This window comes from Eptesicus fuscus, chromosome 4 (genome assembly GCF_027574615.1).
Source record: "Eptesicus fuscus isolate TK198812 chromosome 4, DD_ASM_mEF_20220401, whole genome shotgun sequence".
Classification (NCBI taxonomy): domain Eukaryota; kingdom Metazoa; phylum Chordata; class Mammalia; order Chiroptera; family Vespertilionidae; genus Eptesicus; species Eptesicus fuscus.
In genome coordinates this window covers 103,354,563-103,369,751 of record NC_072476.1, presented here as the reverse complement: position 1 = coordinate 103,369,751, position 15,189 = coordinate 103,354,563, and the positions used below count along the sequence as shown (strand labels likewise).

Sequence of the window (15,189 nt, the reverse complement as noted above, 5' to 3'; positions counted from 1 at the left end):
AGTAGCATGTTGAAACCTGCTCTCTAAGCTCTTTAAATATTTCCAGTTTTTTCAAAGTGAACTCAAAGTGAAAAAGTATTACTTAGTGGAAGAAAATGTAAGGACCGAGACTCGGTATAGCAGAAATAATTTAGAAAACAAAATAAAACAAAAGACTTGAAAACTAACACCATACTCAGGTTTGTAAAAAGTCTTTTTACTTATTGATCTGAGAGAGAGAGAGAGAGAGAGAGAGAGAGAGAGAGAGAGAATCATCGATGTGTTGTTCCACTTATTTATGCATCCATTGGTTGATTCTTGTATGTGCTCTGACCAAGGATTGAACCTGCAACCTTGGTGTATTGAGATGAGGCTCCAACCAACTGAGCTGCCCGGCCTGGGCTGAGATTGTCATTTAATGGGAATTTGAACTGTTAGCAGGCAGCTGCAGTGATTGTTGTCACCAGGGAAGTTTGGGACTCACCGAGGGATGGGTGTTGTTGAGTCAAGCACTGTCTATCACAGAACTCAGATCTCTGTTGGCTCTGGTTTTCCAACCAGTGCGCAATGCTTGGCCAGCATTTTTTTAAAAAAAATAACAGAATATATTTTTACATAATTTGAATGTGTTGGCTTTTTACATTTGCCATTTATACCATTTACAAGTTGCTTTTTCCCCCCCAAACACAATTTAATGAGGACTATGGGCAAAGATCACTCCGGTAAAACATGCCTAAGTAGAAGAGTCATTTATATGGGAAAAGTCCCCCTAAGTCAGAACACTTACAGATGAAAACCTCCACTTGAGTGATTTGAATGAAGGCAAATCTTAATATAGGTCAGAACTCCCATCATCATTGATAATGGAGCCACAGAGACAATCGATTACTAGAGATGGTAATAGTGACATTCCTTTTGTAATTTGACTAAGAAGTTGGGATTCTCTATAGGTTTTTTTTCCCCCCTTGAAAAAATACTTATCATAAAAGCATTAACTCCCTTTAGGAAAACATTGAAACAGTCCAATCAGAGACATCGAAAGGAAGCCTCCACTTTGAATATATACAGTTTTTTCTTTTAAAAAATGTCTGCGTGAATGATGACCTTGGTTCCGTATTAAGGGCCTAAAATAACCACTGCTTTCCCTCAACGATCGCCAGAGCCGCGGCCTTGGAGCAGTTCAAGTCTCTCGGTGCCGAGCCCTTGGAGGTGGACTTGAAGGAGTCTGGCGAGGGCCAAGGCGGGTACGCGAAGGAGATGTCCAAGGAGTTCATCGAGGCTGAAATGAAGCTGTTCGCTCAGCAGTGCAAGGAGGTGGACATTCTCATCAGCACCGCCCTCATCCCAGGTGTGTCCAGCCCCTGGTCCCGCAGCACTTTGCTATGACTTCTTCAGACCGGGGTCAGTCATTGTCGAACGAGTGAATTTCTTCAAGTAAAGATCGACTTGCTTTGTAGAAAATGAGAAAGCACATGAGAGGCAGAAAAGACACAATCACCACAGCCCTAGAGAGCAACGGTCATTAGTATTTTGGTTTATTGGCTTCCAGTCTTTTTTCTGTGTATTTTTATCTGTGTTCATAGATCATAGTCTATGTACAAGTTTATATTTGTACATAATTTTCTCTGTTTATACCCGTGGTAAATTGGTTTTTAATTTATTTCTGGTCTTTTTGTTAAGATGCTACCTTTTTATTGTAGGAAATTCAAACGGAACTGAAAAGTAGGGAGGGAAAGAAGTACAGATCGGAAGTTCCACTAGAGATGAGCCCGTTACTGATATTTTGATGATCATTTTTTCATATGTGGAAAGACAGGGGAGCTTCGGCTGTGTGTATATTTATGTAACTTCCAGTACATATATTTTTACTAAAGGATATGGCACTTTGTCATTTTTAGTTATGTCCTTTGACATGTTTGGTCTTTGTAACCAAATTGTGTGCTCTTTGGATATCAGGAATTACTTTCTAGTCCAGTATTACATCCTCTTCTAAAGAATATTTTTCACTCAATAGATGATGGTGTCAAACTAATAAGCACTTATTACTCAATAAACACTAACTTGATCTAGCAAGATATGGGAGTGAAGAAACTCTCCACCTTTTATATTCTTAGCTCTTGTCTTCTTTTATATATATATATATATATATATATATATATATATATATATAAACATCAATGATGAGAGAATAATTCATTGGCTGCCTCCTGTAGGCCCTCACTGGGGATCGAGCCCACAACCTGGGCATGTGCCCTTGACCGGGAATCGAACTGTGACCTCCTGGTTCATAGGTTGATGCTCAACCACTGAGCCACGCCAGCCGGGCAGCTCTTCTCTTCTTATGTTCTTTCCATGTGTTATCGAATAACGAATACCCTGATGACTCTTAATTTTTTTCTTGTCTGAAATCTCATAGGGTTTATGGTTCCTTGTGTCAGATCCTATTAACAGAACCTCACTTTCTCTAGGGGACTGGGAAATTAGAAGTTGCCTTGTCCTGAAGTCATGGGAAAGGAGAAGTTCTCTTCTAACCCCCTTTCCCCCCAAAATCTGGCTATGATAATCCCAAGGGCAAGAATTTGATCATATCCATGAGCTTGTGGGGCAATACGTGCCTCCCAGCTCTTCTTTCTGTCCTCTGTGTGTCCAGGTGAAACCTCATAGGTGGGGTGGTCTCTCCAGACACCCCCATCCCACCTGAGATGGCAGGATAGGCAGCCGGGCAGGAGGCCCCTATGGGCTCAGCCCACTGAAGAGTCTGTGTGTGTAGAAATGAGGCCTGGTGGTGGGTGCAGAGCAGGCCAGCCAGGGGGAGAGGCTCAGGATTTGTCCTTCTGTGGCAGTGGCGCCTGGCTCAGCTGTTGCACAGGTGGCTTGTGGGAGGGGTGGGTGGCCTTGCTGTGCCATCTGACCTTTGAAAGGCAGCTGCTGACTAGATGCGACAAGTGGCCAGTAGAGGGTGCTAAAACATTTGTTCAGGGAGTAAATGAGGCCCTGAAGCTAGATCTAGTCAAGCCCGACCTTGTTCTAAAGAACAGGATAGTTTGGACACAGTGTATAGAATTATTATTGATCATAAAGCTTGAAGTGAGTGATAGAGCTCAAGACTTCTTTTTAAAAAAATATATTTTTATTGATTTCAGAGAGGAAGGGAGAGGGAGAGAGAGATAGAAACATTAATGAGAGAGAATCATTGATCAGCTGCCTCCTGCATACCCGTCTCCCTCCCCGCCGCCCCTACCTCCTTCGCCTCACCCCCTTCCCCCCTCCCCTGCCCCCTCCCCCTTCCCCCCCTCGCCCCCTCCCCAGTGGGGATTGAGTTCGCAACCCAGGCATGTGCCCTTGACTGGAATTGAACCTGAGACCCTTCAGTCTGCAGGCCAAACTCTATCCACTGAGCCAAACTGGCTAGGGCAATAAGACTTCTCATATAAAACACATACTGACTTTTAGGGCCTATCCCCCATAATATATATATTTTTTAAATAAGTAGTTTATAGTAAGTGTACTTTAGTAGAAAGTCAAATTGTATAACAAGTCTTTTTTTTTTTTAAATCCTTACCCGAGGATATGTTTTTATTGATTTTTAGAGAGAGGGAGAAGCAGGAGGCAGAGAGAGAGAGAGTGTGTGTGTGTGTGTGTGTGTGTGAGAGAGAGAGAGAGAGAGAGAGAGAGAGAGAGAGAGAGAGAAACATCAATTTATTGTTCCACTTATTTATGTGTTCATTGATTGCTTCTTGTATGTGCTCTGACTGGGGATTAAACCCACAACCTTGAAGTACCAGGACAACACTCTAACCAATGCAGCCACCCCAGTATATAACAAGTCTGAAAGAAGACTGTTGAAGAAGTTTTATTATTGTGTTCCTCTTCTGAAGCTACGATCGCCTCAGCACATTAAATGTACAGAGAGACCAGTGCATTGGTCCAGAGCTCACACTCAGAAAGCTGGCCTGAAAAGGACCTTTCTGTTATTTCTTTTCTTTTCAAAACCAAAAAAGGAAAAGTTAATTACACTATTATAAGGCGGAAGGGGATCTTTTTAACCATCTTTTATCTCCCTCGGGGACTGAAACCGGAAAGCGTGAGCACTAGGAAAAAAGATGGAAAAGATCATGTAAAGGCGCAAATACCCTTTGAACAGCAGTGTCCTTGCGTGCACCTCTGCAGGTTTATGTCCTGAGCCTTTGCCCGGGTCACCTGGTGGCATGTCCAACTCCTGAAAGATCTTAGGGCAGAAGTTATTCTAAGGTTTTTCTTGAGTTGGGTCCAGAGGAGATTAAGTTAAATGTCAGAAGTTCTCCGAGTTCAGATTCCTTAGACCCAGTCCTCGTGGCCGTGCTGGAGGCCTGGGTGGATGAGAATGCTGAGAGGGACACAGCCAGCCAGCTTGTTTCGGGTTACAACTTAATGGACTCGGGAACCTTTCCTTTCTCCCAGGTGCACATCGGTCAGGGGGCTTGGAAAGACGGTGATCTTGTACGCGTGTGGGGTGTATGTGGGATGAAATATTTCTGGAGCCAGCTAATTATTGTGCGACCTGGGATTTTGTACCACATACGAGTTCCATCATCTGGACCCCAGGAGTGGGCTGGGCAATCAGGTAAAGGCTGGGATTTCACTTGATGTAGGTGTCATCAGGATGGGGCCTCGCGGGCTGTCCCATGTCGTGGCGCTGTGCACAGGTCAGCTCCCAGCCTCCTGTCCAGCTCTTGGACCTTCGAGACTACTTAGAAAGCAAGGCAGCCCCGCTCTGGGCATGCTCAGGCTGTGCTCATAATCTTCCTGCTACACCTTTTGAGACACGAGAGATTTATTATTATTATTATTTATTTTTTAAAAAATATATTTTATTGATTTTTTTACAGAGAGGAAGAGAGAGGGATAGAAAGTTAGAAACATTCATGAGAGAGAAACATCGATCAGCTGCCTCTTGCACACCCCCTACTGGGGATGTGCCCACAACCAAGGCACATGCCCTTGACCGGAATCGAACCTGGGACCCTTGAGTCCGCAGGCCGATGCTCTATCCACTGAGCCAAACCGGTTTCGGCATTATTATTATTATTTTAAATATATTTTATTGATTTTTACAGAGAGGAAGGGAGAGGGATAGAGAGTTAGAAACATGGATGAGAGAGAAGCATCCATCAGCTGCCTCCTGCATGCCCCCTACTGGGGATGTGCCCGCAACCAAGGTACATGCCCTTGACCAGAATCAAACCCAGGACCTTTCAGTCCTCAGGCCGACGCTCTATCCACTGAACCAAACCGGTTATGGCTATTATTATTAGCATCCCTAGTGTTCTGGAAACCTGTTAGGGAGACTTAAATAGACTTGGAATATTTGACCGGAAGAGGCTGAATCAGGCTGAAGATCTGATCAGTGAGTTAAGGAGGGGCGAGTGGGGAGGGGTGAGGAGCAAGCGTGTTGCTTTAGCCCTGACCGTGTGCAGGCGGATTTCACCTAAATCCCAGTGAGAACGGAGTACTGTGGAGCGCATGCCAAGTCTACCTGCCAGAAACAGTCTTCTCCATGTCAAGGCTTTCCTGAAGGCCACCTCACTGAAAATCAGAAGCTTTCCGCTGTCCCTTCCCCACCTCAGGTCTGGCCCTCCCTGTGTGATGGGACCGGAGCTATTGGAAGGCCTAGGGCTTTGTTCAATAATGATGACTTGTGTTGGAGCACCGGGTTCCCTGCATCCTTCAGTAAAGGCCTCTGAAATGATCAGGATTGGGTCACGTCACCCCCACACCCCCAACCTTTGCTACCACGTCTGTACTTCTGGGTAGGGTATTTCAGTAGCGTTTGGGCCAGATTTAGCTTTGGGGCCTCATGTTAAAGTAATGTAGCGCTCTCCGGGTCGGATTGCAGTCACGCTGGCCGGGGTGATCTCCTCAAATAGACCAAGGACTTTCAGGCCTTTGCACATCGCTCCCTCTCTTTGGAATGTATCCGGGCTCTGCCCTGCCCCTCGAAAGCCTGCTCATTAGTTAACACTTCCTTCCTCCCTCTGAGATTTGGTTTCTGCCGCCTCCACTGGGTGGTAAGCCCTCCTTCTCCTTCATTCACAGCCCTTTGCCGGTGCCTCAGCTCCCAGTGGATCTCAGTTGCGCTGCGTCCTGTGCTCTCAGCGAGTGTTGGCTTTAGCCCGTGGTGGCGTGGTGGCGAGTGCTTAGCACAGAGCCTGGCACACAGTAGTGGCTCAGCAGATGTTGCCACCCTAACGATCCTGGGTGCCTCCCGTAGGTCTCGGTTGGTACAATCCCTTTATTTTTCCAGGGCTATCCAAGGAAAGAGGGAGAATGCTCTGTTGGCTCCATTTTGGGTAGGAACACTGCAGAGGGTAACTTAGGACTGGGAAGCTAGCGTTTTCATTTTCCTCCGATACATACCCAGAAGTGGATTTGCTGAGCTGGAAGGTAGTTCTATTTTTAGTCTTTTTGGGAGTCTGCATAATGTTTTCCACAGTGCCTGTACCAGTTTGCAGTCCCACCAACAGTGCACAAAGGTTCCTGTTCCTCCACATCCTTGCCAACACTGGTTTGTTGATTTATTGATGACAGCCATTCTGCAGGTGAAGTGATATCTCATTGTGGTTTTGATTTGAATTTCCCGCGACGTTGAGCATCTTCTCATGTCCGTTGGCTGTCTGTGTATCTTCTTTTGAGAACTGTTTTTGTGTTTTTTAAAATCCTCACTCATTTTTTTTTTTTTTTTTTTAATTTGAGTGTGAGAGGTACATCGATCAATTGCCTCCCATACTCACCCTGACTGGGAATCTGGGAATCAAACCCGAAACCTTTCGGAATATGGGAGGACACTCTAACCAACAGAGCGACCTGGCCAGGGCTCCTTTGCCCATTTTTGATAGGATTGTTTATTTTTTTGTCATTGAGTTGTACGAATTCCTTATATAATTTGGATGTTAATCCCTTGTTGGCTATGTCATTTGCAAATATCTTCTCCCATCTGCAGGTTGTGTTTTTGTGTTGTTGATGGTTTCCTTTACTGTGCACAGCTTTTTGATTTGATGAAGTCCCGTTTGTTTATTTGGCTTTTGTTTCCCCTGCCCGAGGGGACACACCCGAAAGATATTACTAAGACGGATGTCAAATAGTTTATTGCCTGTGTTTTCTTCTAGGAGTTTTATATTTGCAGGTCTTACATTCAAGTCTTTAGCCTGTTGTGAGTTTATTTTTGTGGATGGTGTGGGGTAGTGGTTTGTCATGTGTCCACTTTTCCCAGCACCACTGTCGAAGAGATTGTTATTTCTCCATTGTATATTTTTGCCTCCTTTGTTATAGATTAGTTGACCTTATAAGTTGGGATCTCTATTCTGTTCCATTGATCTATGCATCTGTTTTTGTGCCAATACCTCATGTTTTGATTATTATAGCTTTGTATTATAGTTGGAAATCAGGGAGTGTGATATCTCTAACTCCCCCACTCCCAAGATTTCTTGGACTATTTGGGGTCTTTTGTACTTCCATATAAATTTTAGGATTATTTGTTCTAGTTCTGAGAAGAATGCCATTGATATTTGCTAGGGATTGAATCGAATTTGTAGATTGCTTTGTGTAGTATGAACATTTTGATGATTTTGATTCTTCCATGAGCATGGTATATTTTTACCTTCATTTATGTCCTTTTCAATTTCTTTCTATAATGACTATGGTTTTCAGAGTACAGGTATTTCACCTACTTGGTTAAATTCACACCTAGGTATTTTATTCTTTTTGGATGCAGTTGTAAATGGGATTATTTTCTTAATTTCTCCTTCTGATTGTTGGTTTTCATGAATATTTATTAAAGAAAATGAAAACACTAATTCAAAAAAGTTACGTACATCTCTATGTTCATTGTAGCATTATTTATCATAGCCAAGTTAGGGAAGCAACCTAGGTGTTCATAGATAGATGAATGGATCAAGAAGACACACATACACACTCAGGAATATTACTCAGCAATAAAAAAGAAAGAAGTTTGCAACAACCTGGGTGGATCCAGAGGGTATTACGCTAAGTGAAACAAGTCAGAGAGACAAATACCACATGATTTCACATATAGGTGGAATTAAAAAAAATATGTACAAACAAAACAAAACAAAAACAGACTCATAGAAACAAAGAGCAAACCGTGGGGTGGGGGCGGGGGATGGATGAGAAAGGTGAAGGGGAATATAGTCTGTAATAGTGTGGTAGCTTTGCATGGTGACAGATGGTTACTAGACTTAGTGTGGTGATCACATCATAAGATATGTGAATGCTGAGTCACTGTATTGTGCACCTGAAACTAATATAATGTTGTATGCCAACTATGCTTTAATAAAAAAAGACTTAGAAACAGGGGGGTGGTGGCATGCGTGGGGAGGGGTGTGGGATGGCAATGGAGGGATGAGGACAAATATGTGATACCTTAATCAATAAAGAAATTTAAAAAAAATTAAAAAAAAAAAAAAAAAGACTTAGAACCTAACTTTCCTAAGTATCAAAACTTGCCCAGTTTGCAGTAGGAGGTGGCTAGTTAGACCTGTCAGGAGGTAGGATTAGGAAGTAGTGATAGGTTTGTTTAGGTGGTGGAAAGTGTCCGATAAGCTAAGAAGGAAGATATTCACTGCTTGATTATAAGTTGTAATTCTTTAGACCATCTATACTTGGACCTCTTTTTAGGCACAATCTATATCACCCAAAGGGGTAATAGTACTTTCGTTTTTTCTCTATACCAGTTAGGGTCATAGAGTAGACCCCTTAAAGGACCCTGTGGTGATTTTACATGGCTGAAAGATGGGAAGGGGTGTTTTTCTCTGATATGCCAGGGCCTTACACATGTGACCCAGCCTGAGAGAGCTCTCCTGAAATCCAGCACGGGCTCTCTAGTGGTGTGGCCATGTCTTTTACATGGAGTAGAGATATAGCACAAAAGCATAACTTTCCACACTGATTTTCAAACGTGTTCTTTCAGACAAGAGAATGAATACAGTGATGCACTCTCCAATTTTGAAATTCCACGAAGATAATTTTGTTTGGATGACTGAGCAAAGTTTTCCCCTAAAGCAGGGGAAAACCTTTCATCTGCCAACAGCCATTTGGAGATTTATAACATCATTTGTGGGCCATACAGAATTATCAACTTAACAGTTAGCTTGCTCCATTTGGTCAAACGTTTAATTAATTCACCCTTAATGCCTTGGCAGGGCCAGACCAAATGATTTCCAGCGCCGTATGTGGCCCTCGGGCCGGAGATTCCCCACCCCTGCCCTAAAGTAAAGGTTTATTTTTCAGATGACTGTTCTTTCTTCTGTAAGCATTATGCTCTTCCGGGACAAAACTATATAGAGCAGTGATTTCCAACTTAGTTGAATTATTTAACTTAAAAAAATGATTTTAGAGAGAGAGAGAGGATGGGGAAGAGAGGAGAGAGAGAGAGAAAGGGGAGGAGGGGGTGGAGAGAGAGAGAGAGAGAGAGAGAGAGAGAGAGAGAGACATTGATTTGTTGTTCCACGTATTTAATGTGCCCTGACTGGGAATTGAACATGCAACCTTGGTGTATCCCAATGATACTCTAACCATCTGTGCTACACCACCTGGGCCTAACTTTTTTTTTTACTGAGTAATCAGATTCAGTTATCATCCTCCTCTTCCTTAAATGTATTATTGTATAGAATGGTTGTATAGAATTTTATAATATTACTTTAACGAAGTTTCATTGGTTTTGAGAATTTTGAAGGGCAGAGAGAAATACTTAAATGTTGCCACATCGTTACCAAGGGCTGGTAATCACGGGCTGTCTCCGCACCTCTTGGTAGATTTCAACACCCACAGGGCGACTTGTCATCGGGAGGAGGGTGCCAAAATGGGGAGATTTCTGTTTCCATTTATCAGTCTCGTCTTCTTAGAGTGTTGTTTGAGCGCATTTAGTGAGCGACTGGGCTAAATTTAACAAATGTTCTGTTAGGAAAATGTGTGCTGCGGAATTCTGGTTTGGTCTGTTCTTTGTCCAAAAGCGTGTTGCAACATCGGGAAGCTCTGGGCTCCCTGCTGGTAGTCCCCGAGTGGAAAAGGGCGGGAAGGATGGGGAGGCGGAGGCTGTCTTAGGTGAAGCAGCACCCGCCAGAGAACTCCCCACCCCGTGCACTTCTGTACCTCCCGCGTCCCACCTTCCCCATCCTTTCTTGGGCCTGGTATTAGCGGGGTCTTAGCTGCATAACAACTTAACCCCAAAGTGTGTAATGGCTCAGACATCCTACAAATGTACTTCTTGCTGAGTGAACGGTGAGGGATGGTTGACACATTGGTGGGCAGCTCTCCTTCGTGTGGTCCCCAGGGGGAAGTCAGGCGTGACCATGTGGCCGTCCCCATCCGGAAGCTGTGGAGGTCACTCTGGGCGCTGTCTCTGTTCCAGCCGGCCAAGGAAGGGGACGCGGAGGAGGGTGTGTGGGACGCCTAGCCGTGGCACACACCAGTCCTGCTCACATTTCTTTTGCTAAGAGGTAGCCATGGGGCCACATCTAACGGTGAGGGAAGCTGGGGATTGTCGCCTAACTGTGTGCTCGGGAAGATGAGAGCACTTTATTAGCCTTCCAGGGCTACTGTAACAAAATCCAACTCGACTTAAATTAAAAAAGATATTTAAAAACAAAACCGTGAATTTTCCGGGGCCACAGTTCAGCCCATAAGAAATGTGAATTTGTTGACCAGCGAACAGCTCTTTCCTCCTCCCCACTTTGTCATTTTTATCTGGTTGCATGTCATGTGTTCATTGGGGGTCAGATCCTGACCCAGAGACAGATGAGTAGATTGGGATTCCCAGTACCACTGCTTAACAGCAGATGTGTCTCTCAGATTCCTCATCCCTGAAAGTGTGTAAACAGTTCTACCTTGCAGAGTTATTGGAGGAATAGATGTAGGAAAACACCCACTGTAGGGTCTGGCCTGTAGAATATTAGCGTAATTTCCTTCTCTTTCATTGGTAACACCGGGTCTTGCGAACATTACTCGGGACTGAAATGCTCGGCGGCGTTTGCAGTAGGAAGCCAGATGTTCTCAAGGACTGTGTGGAATGTCGAAGGTGGTCTCTGAGGTTGTCAGGCTCTGCACGTACTTGTGAAAGTACAGAACCAGCGCCCATTGAAGGCAATCTGCCATGGGTCTCCCTGCGGAGAAACACGGCTGACCTGTGTTTTACCTGAACTTTATGAAGATAACCCTTTCATTGGGGCTCTTTAAAAAAAAAAAAAATATTGATTTCAGAGAGGAAGGGATGGTAGAGAGAGACAGAAACATCAATGAATGAGAGAGAATCATCGGTTGGCTGCCTCCTTCTTGCCCCCTACTGGGGATCCTGCCCAGAACCCGGGCATGGGTACGATTGCCCTGACTGGGAATTAAACCGTGATCTCCTGGTTCATAGGTTGACACTCAACCAAATGAGCCACGCCGGCTGGACCATTGAGGCTCTTTTATGAATTAATCTTGTTCTGAGCTAAGTTGAATGGCTAAGAAATAAACAGTATTATTTCTGTTTTTAAAGATAACCTTGAAATCACTTTGTATTAACTGGTAAAATCAGAATGTGTAATAAATACTCATTGATTAATTTTTTAGGGATTTTGGTAGCTAATGTACATCTAACATGTAGTGGAAGGCACACAATGTTATAATTTATCTAAGAATATTATACATTTTCTTATTTATGCTACCATTTAAGTGCGGTAGATTGTTTTGTGAGAATTTCCATAGCTTATGGAGTTGTGGTAAAATTTTGACTTTTAGCTACATGGAAATTTGCAGCTATGAGAGGTAAATTATTAACATAATCCTTAACATTTTTTAAAAATAAGTATGTTTTTAAATTATTAGGTAAAAGCTTGTTTTTAGGTTTCTTCTTTAAATAGCTCATTAGGAATTTCTCCAATCTGCTAAAATATGCTGTTGACCAATATGTTTCGTTGGCATTAGTACATTGAGGAATATCTCCAGGCCTTTGATTTGTGAAACCCAAGTTTTTGCTGGCCTGGCTTTTTCTGTGGTTCCTTGACAAGTAATTAATTACGCGGAGAACATTTTCCTGTGGTTCCAGGGGTGGAGCTCACATAGAAAGTACTTTGCTTGAGTCACCATTTGCCCACCAGATAAATTTGTGGGTCTTTTGGGGTTTAACCACCTGTTCTTAGGCAACATTTAAGTATAAATGTATTTGTATAATAAAGGTCATTTGATTTTATTTTTTTGGTTTCCCATTGAAAAAAAAAAGCAGTCTGCTTGACTTTAGCTGGGGTCAGGATCTCCGTGTTCCCGGACACAGCCCTCTTAGCCTCCGTAGTCGTTTTCCACTGAGATGGAGGGGCTGTGTTGGTGCCCTACAGGGCTGCCTCAATCAGCTTCAGGAGACCATGCATCTGGGGCACTTTCTTGACTCTCCTCAGAGTTATCCTGTGTTAAATTAGGATAGATTAATATAACGTGCAGGAATACCTGGCGATGTTTGTTAACATGATTAGGAAGCTTCTGTTTTGTAATTCATAAATTACTATTGAATATTCCCTTGACATTTGTGATTCTCATGAATTGTCCAATTTGGGTGCACATAGTTTCCTTAATAGCTTATTATTCTGCTTTTTAAATTTTTAAAAATTTTTTTAAACCAAACCAAGCAAAATGTTTCTCTCTCATGAGTGGTACTGGAGGTAAATAAACCCTTTGGAAGAGCAGTGCTGGGATTTCCAGGCTGAGCCATTAGCCCCATCTCCCACCCTGGCTTTGCAGCTCACGTCCTATGCTTCCTTAGAGAATGACCGCTCTCACCTGTGGGATGGACTTTAGGGGTCTCTTGAAAGAGTTCAAATTTCAGGTGCTGAGTTCCTGAGTGCCCAGAGACGACTGTAATACTCAGGATATAGTTTTAAAAGACTATGAAGTAATTTGTACTGTTTTCCTTGGTTTTATTAGGTAAAAAAGCGCCGGTTTTATTTAGTAGAGAAATGATCGAGTCAATGAAGGAAGGTTCAGTGGTTGTGGATTTAGCTGCAGAGGCTGGTGGAAACTTTGAAACCACGAAGCCAGGAGAACTGTATGTTCATAAGGTATCGCTCAAAGCTTCCTCTTCTATGAACCAATTCCCACATCTCCACCGATTTGTGTGAGTGTTTATTCCGTTATGTATTTAGAAACACTGAAGCCTGAACATTGTAAAAATAAAAAATAGGCACGTTTAAAGCTCCTTTTGAAATGTATATTTGTTTGTGAGTCTGTGTATGTATTTATAAAGGTACAGAATTTCGAAACGTAGCCTTGCCTTTGACTGTGACTTGTCCTGGGAAGAATGGGAGCGTGCGAACAGGCCTTTCTGACTGCGTTTTTGTTCATTCAGGGCGTCACTCACATAGGCTATACAGACCTCCCCAGCCGCATGGCCACGCAGGCCAGCACCCTGTACTCCAACAACATCACCAAGCTCCTGAAGGCCATCAGCCCGGACAAAGATAACTTTCACTTTGAAGTGAAAGATGACTTTGACTTTGGTACAATGGGCCACGTCATTAGAGGAACTGTCGTGATGAAGGTGGGTACAGAGATCTGTTCTTTCCTGAGTCTTCATTGCAAACTTGGTTCAGGGTGTCTGTTCATGGAAGAATCCTAGTTTGGAATTGAGGTCCATTCTAATAAAGTAGTGATGTGTTGCTTTTTTTTGCCAATAAAATTGTTTAAAAATGCAGAATGACTTAAATATTGCAAAGACTTATCTACAGTAGGTCCTCGGGTTACATTGGAGATCCGTTCCTACGGTGCAACATAAAATGATTTTTACTGTAAGTCAGAACCCACCTCCATAAGCACCTATGTCACTCACATGGAGCACATACACAGCAGTAATGAAGTGAAACAGTAAAAAAAAAAATTAAAAGAAAGATAACAATTCCTGACCTTTACTTGTGGTAAATAAATAACAAAAAAACATAAAGCACATGTGTACATACGTTGAAATGACAGATCTTTTTTTTTTTTTTTAAATAAATGGGAGATGGCGACGTAACTATGAAACGACTTACGTCGAGTCCGATGTAACCCGAGGACTGCCTGTACACATATGACACACCTAAAATATGCATAGCTTTTGAAAAACAGAAACAAGCAAAATAAAAAAATCAGAATTGAATAAAGTGAAAATGAAATGTTTCTCAAACCTATCTGCTTTTAAGGATTTGATCTGTATTCTTTATATGTGTTCTATGCACATACAAGTTATATATCTATGCATGTATGTGTAACACAAACATATATTTACATAAACATGCATGATATATTTATATAAAACTAGAGGCCCGTTGCACAAATTCGTGCACAGGTGGAGTCCTTTGGCCTGGCCGGCAATTGGGGCCATTGGGGCCATCTTGCCCAGTCCTGATAGGGCCGGCCAGCCTGGGGGGGGTCATGGTCGGGGGGTGGGGAGGGATCATGGAAGGTTGGCTGGCCGCAGGAGGTTGGCTGTGGGAGCGCACTGACCACCAGGGGGCAGCTCCTGCATTGAGCATCTGCCCCCTAGTGGTCAGTGTGTGTCATAGCTACTGATTGAGGTCGACTGGTCATAAGGGTCACTTAGGGTTTTATATATCTTATAGATGACAATTTATAAATTATATGCATTTACTTATTTTTACTTATTTATTTTTTGTTAATCCTCACCCGAGGATATTTTGTAATTGATTTTTATAGAGAGAGTGGGAGGGGGTGAGGTCTGAGAGAGAGAGAGAGACACATCGATTGGTTGCCTCCTGAATACACCCAGACAGGGCCTGATTGAACCTGCAACCCAGATATGTGCCCTTGACCGGAAATCAAACCTGCAACCATTCGGTATGCAGGCTGACGCTCGAAGCGTTGAGCACACCAGGCAGGGCTATACAAATTCATTTAAAATTATTTTTAAAAGAACAGTTTTTTTCCCCTCCAACATATTTTTAAAACACTGGATTGACTTAAGAAATGTGTTTTTGCTAATTTCTGTCAGGATGGCGAAGTGATCTTCCCTGCTCCCACACCGAAAAACATTCCTCAGGGCGCCCCCGAGAAGCCGAAGACAGTGGCTGAGCTGGAAGCGGAAAAAGCAGCCACAGTCACGCCCTTCAGGAAAACCATGACCACGGCTTCGGCGTACACCGCAGGTGAGGCCCCGCTGACCAGGATGTGGTCTTGATGATCTGAATTTGG

The 15,189-nt window shown here is 43.2% G+C and overlaps 1 protein-coding gene across 2 annotated transcripts in view; it reads left to right on the top strand.

The window, feature by feature from the left end:
• Positions 1-15,189, top strand: part of NNT (nicotinamide nucleotide transhydrogenase) — a 76,344-nt gene that overhangs the window by 21,166 nt on the left and 39,989 nt on the right. For both annotated transcript variants that reach the window (XM_054715275.1, XM_008151648.3), the window contains exons 7-10: positions 1,140-1,327; positions 12,931-13,064; positions 13,352-13,543; positions 14,990-15,143. In XM_054715275.1, coding sequence (XP_054571250.1) covers positions 1,140-1,327; positions 12,931-13,064; positions 13,352-13,543; positions 14,990-15,143 — 668 coding nt within the window. The remainder of the gene's footprint in view (positions 1-1,139; positions 1,328-12,930; positions 13,065-13,351; positions 13,544-14,989; positions 15,144-15,189) is intronic.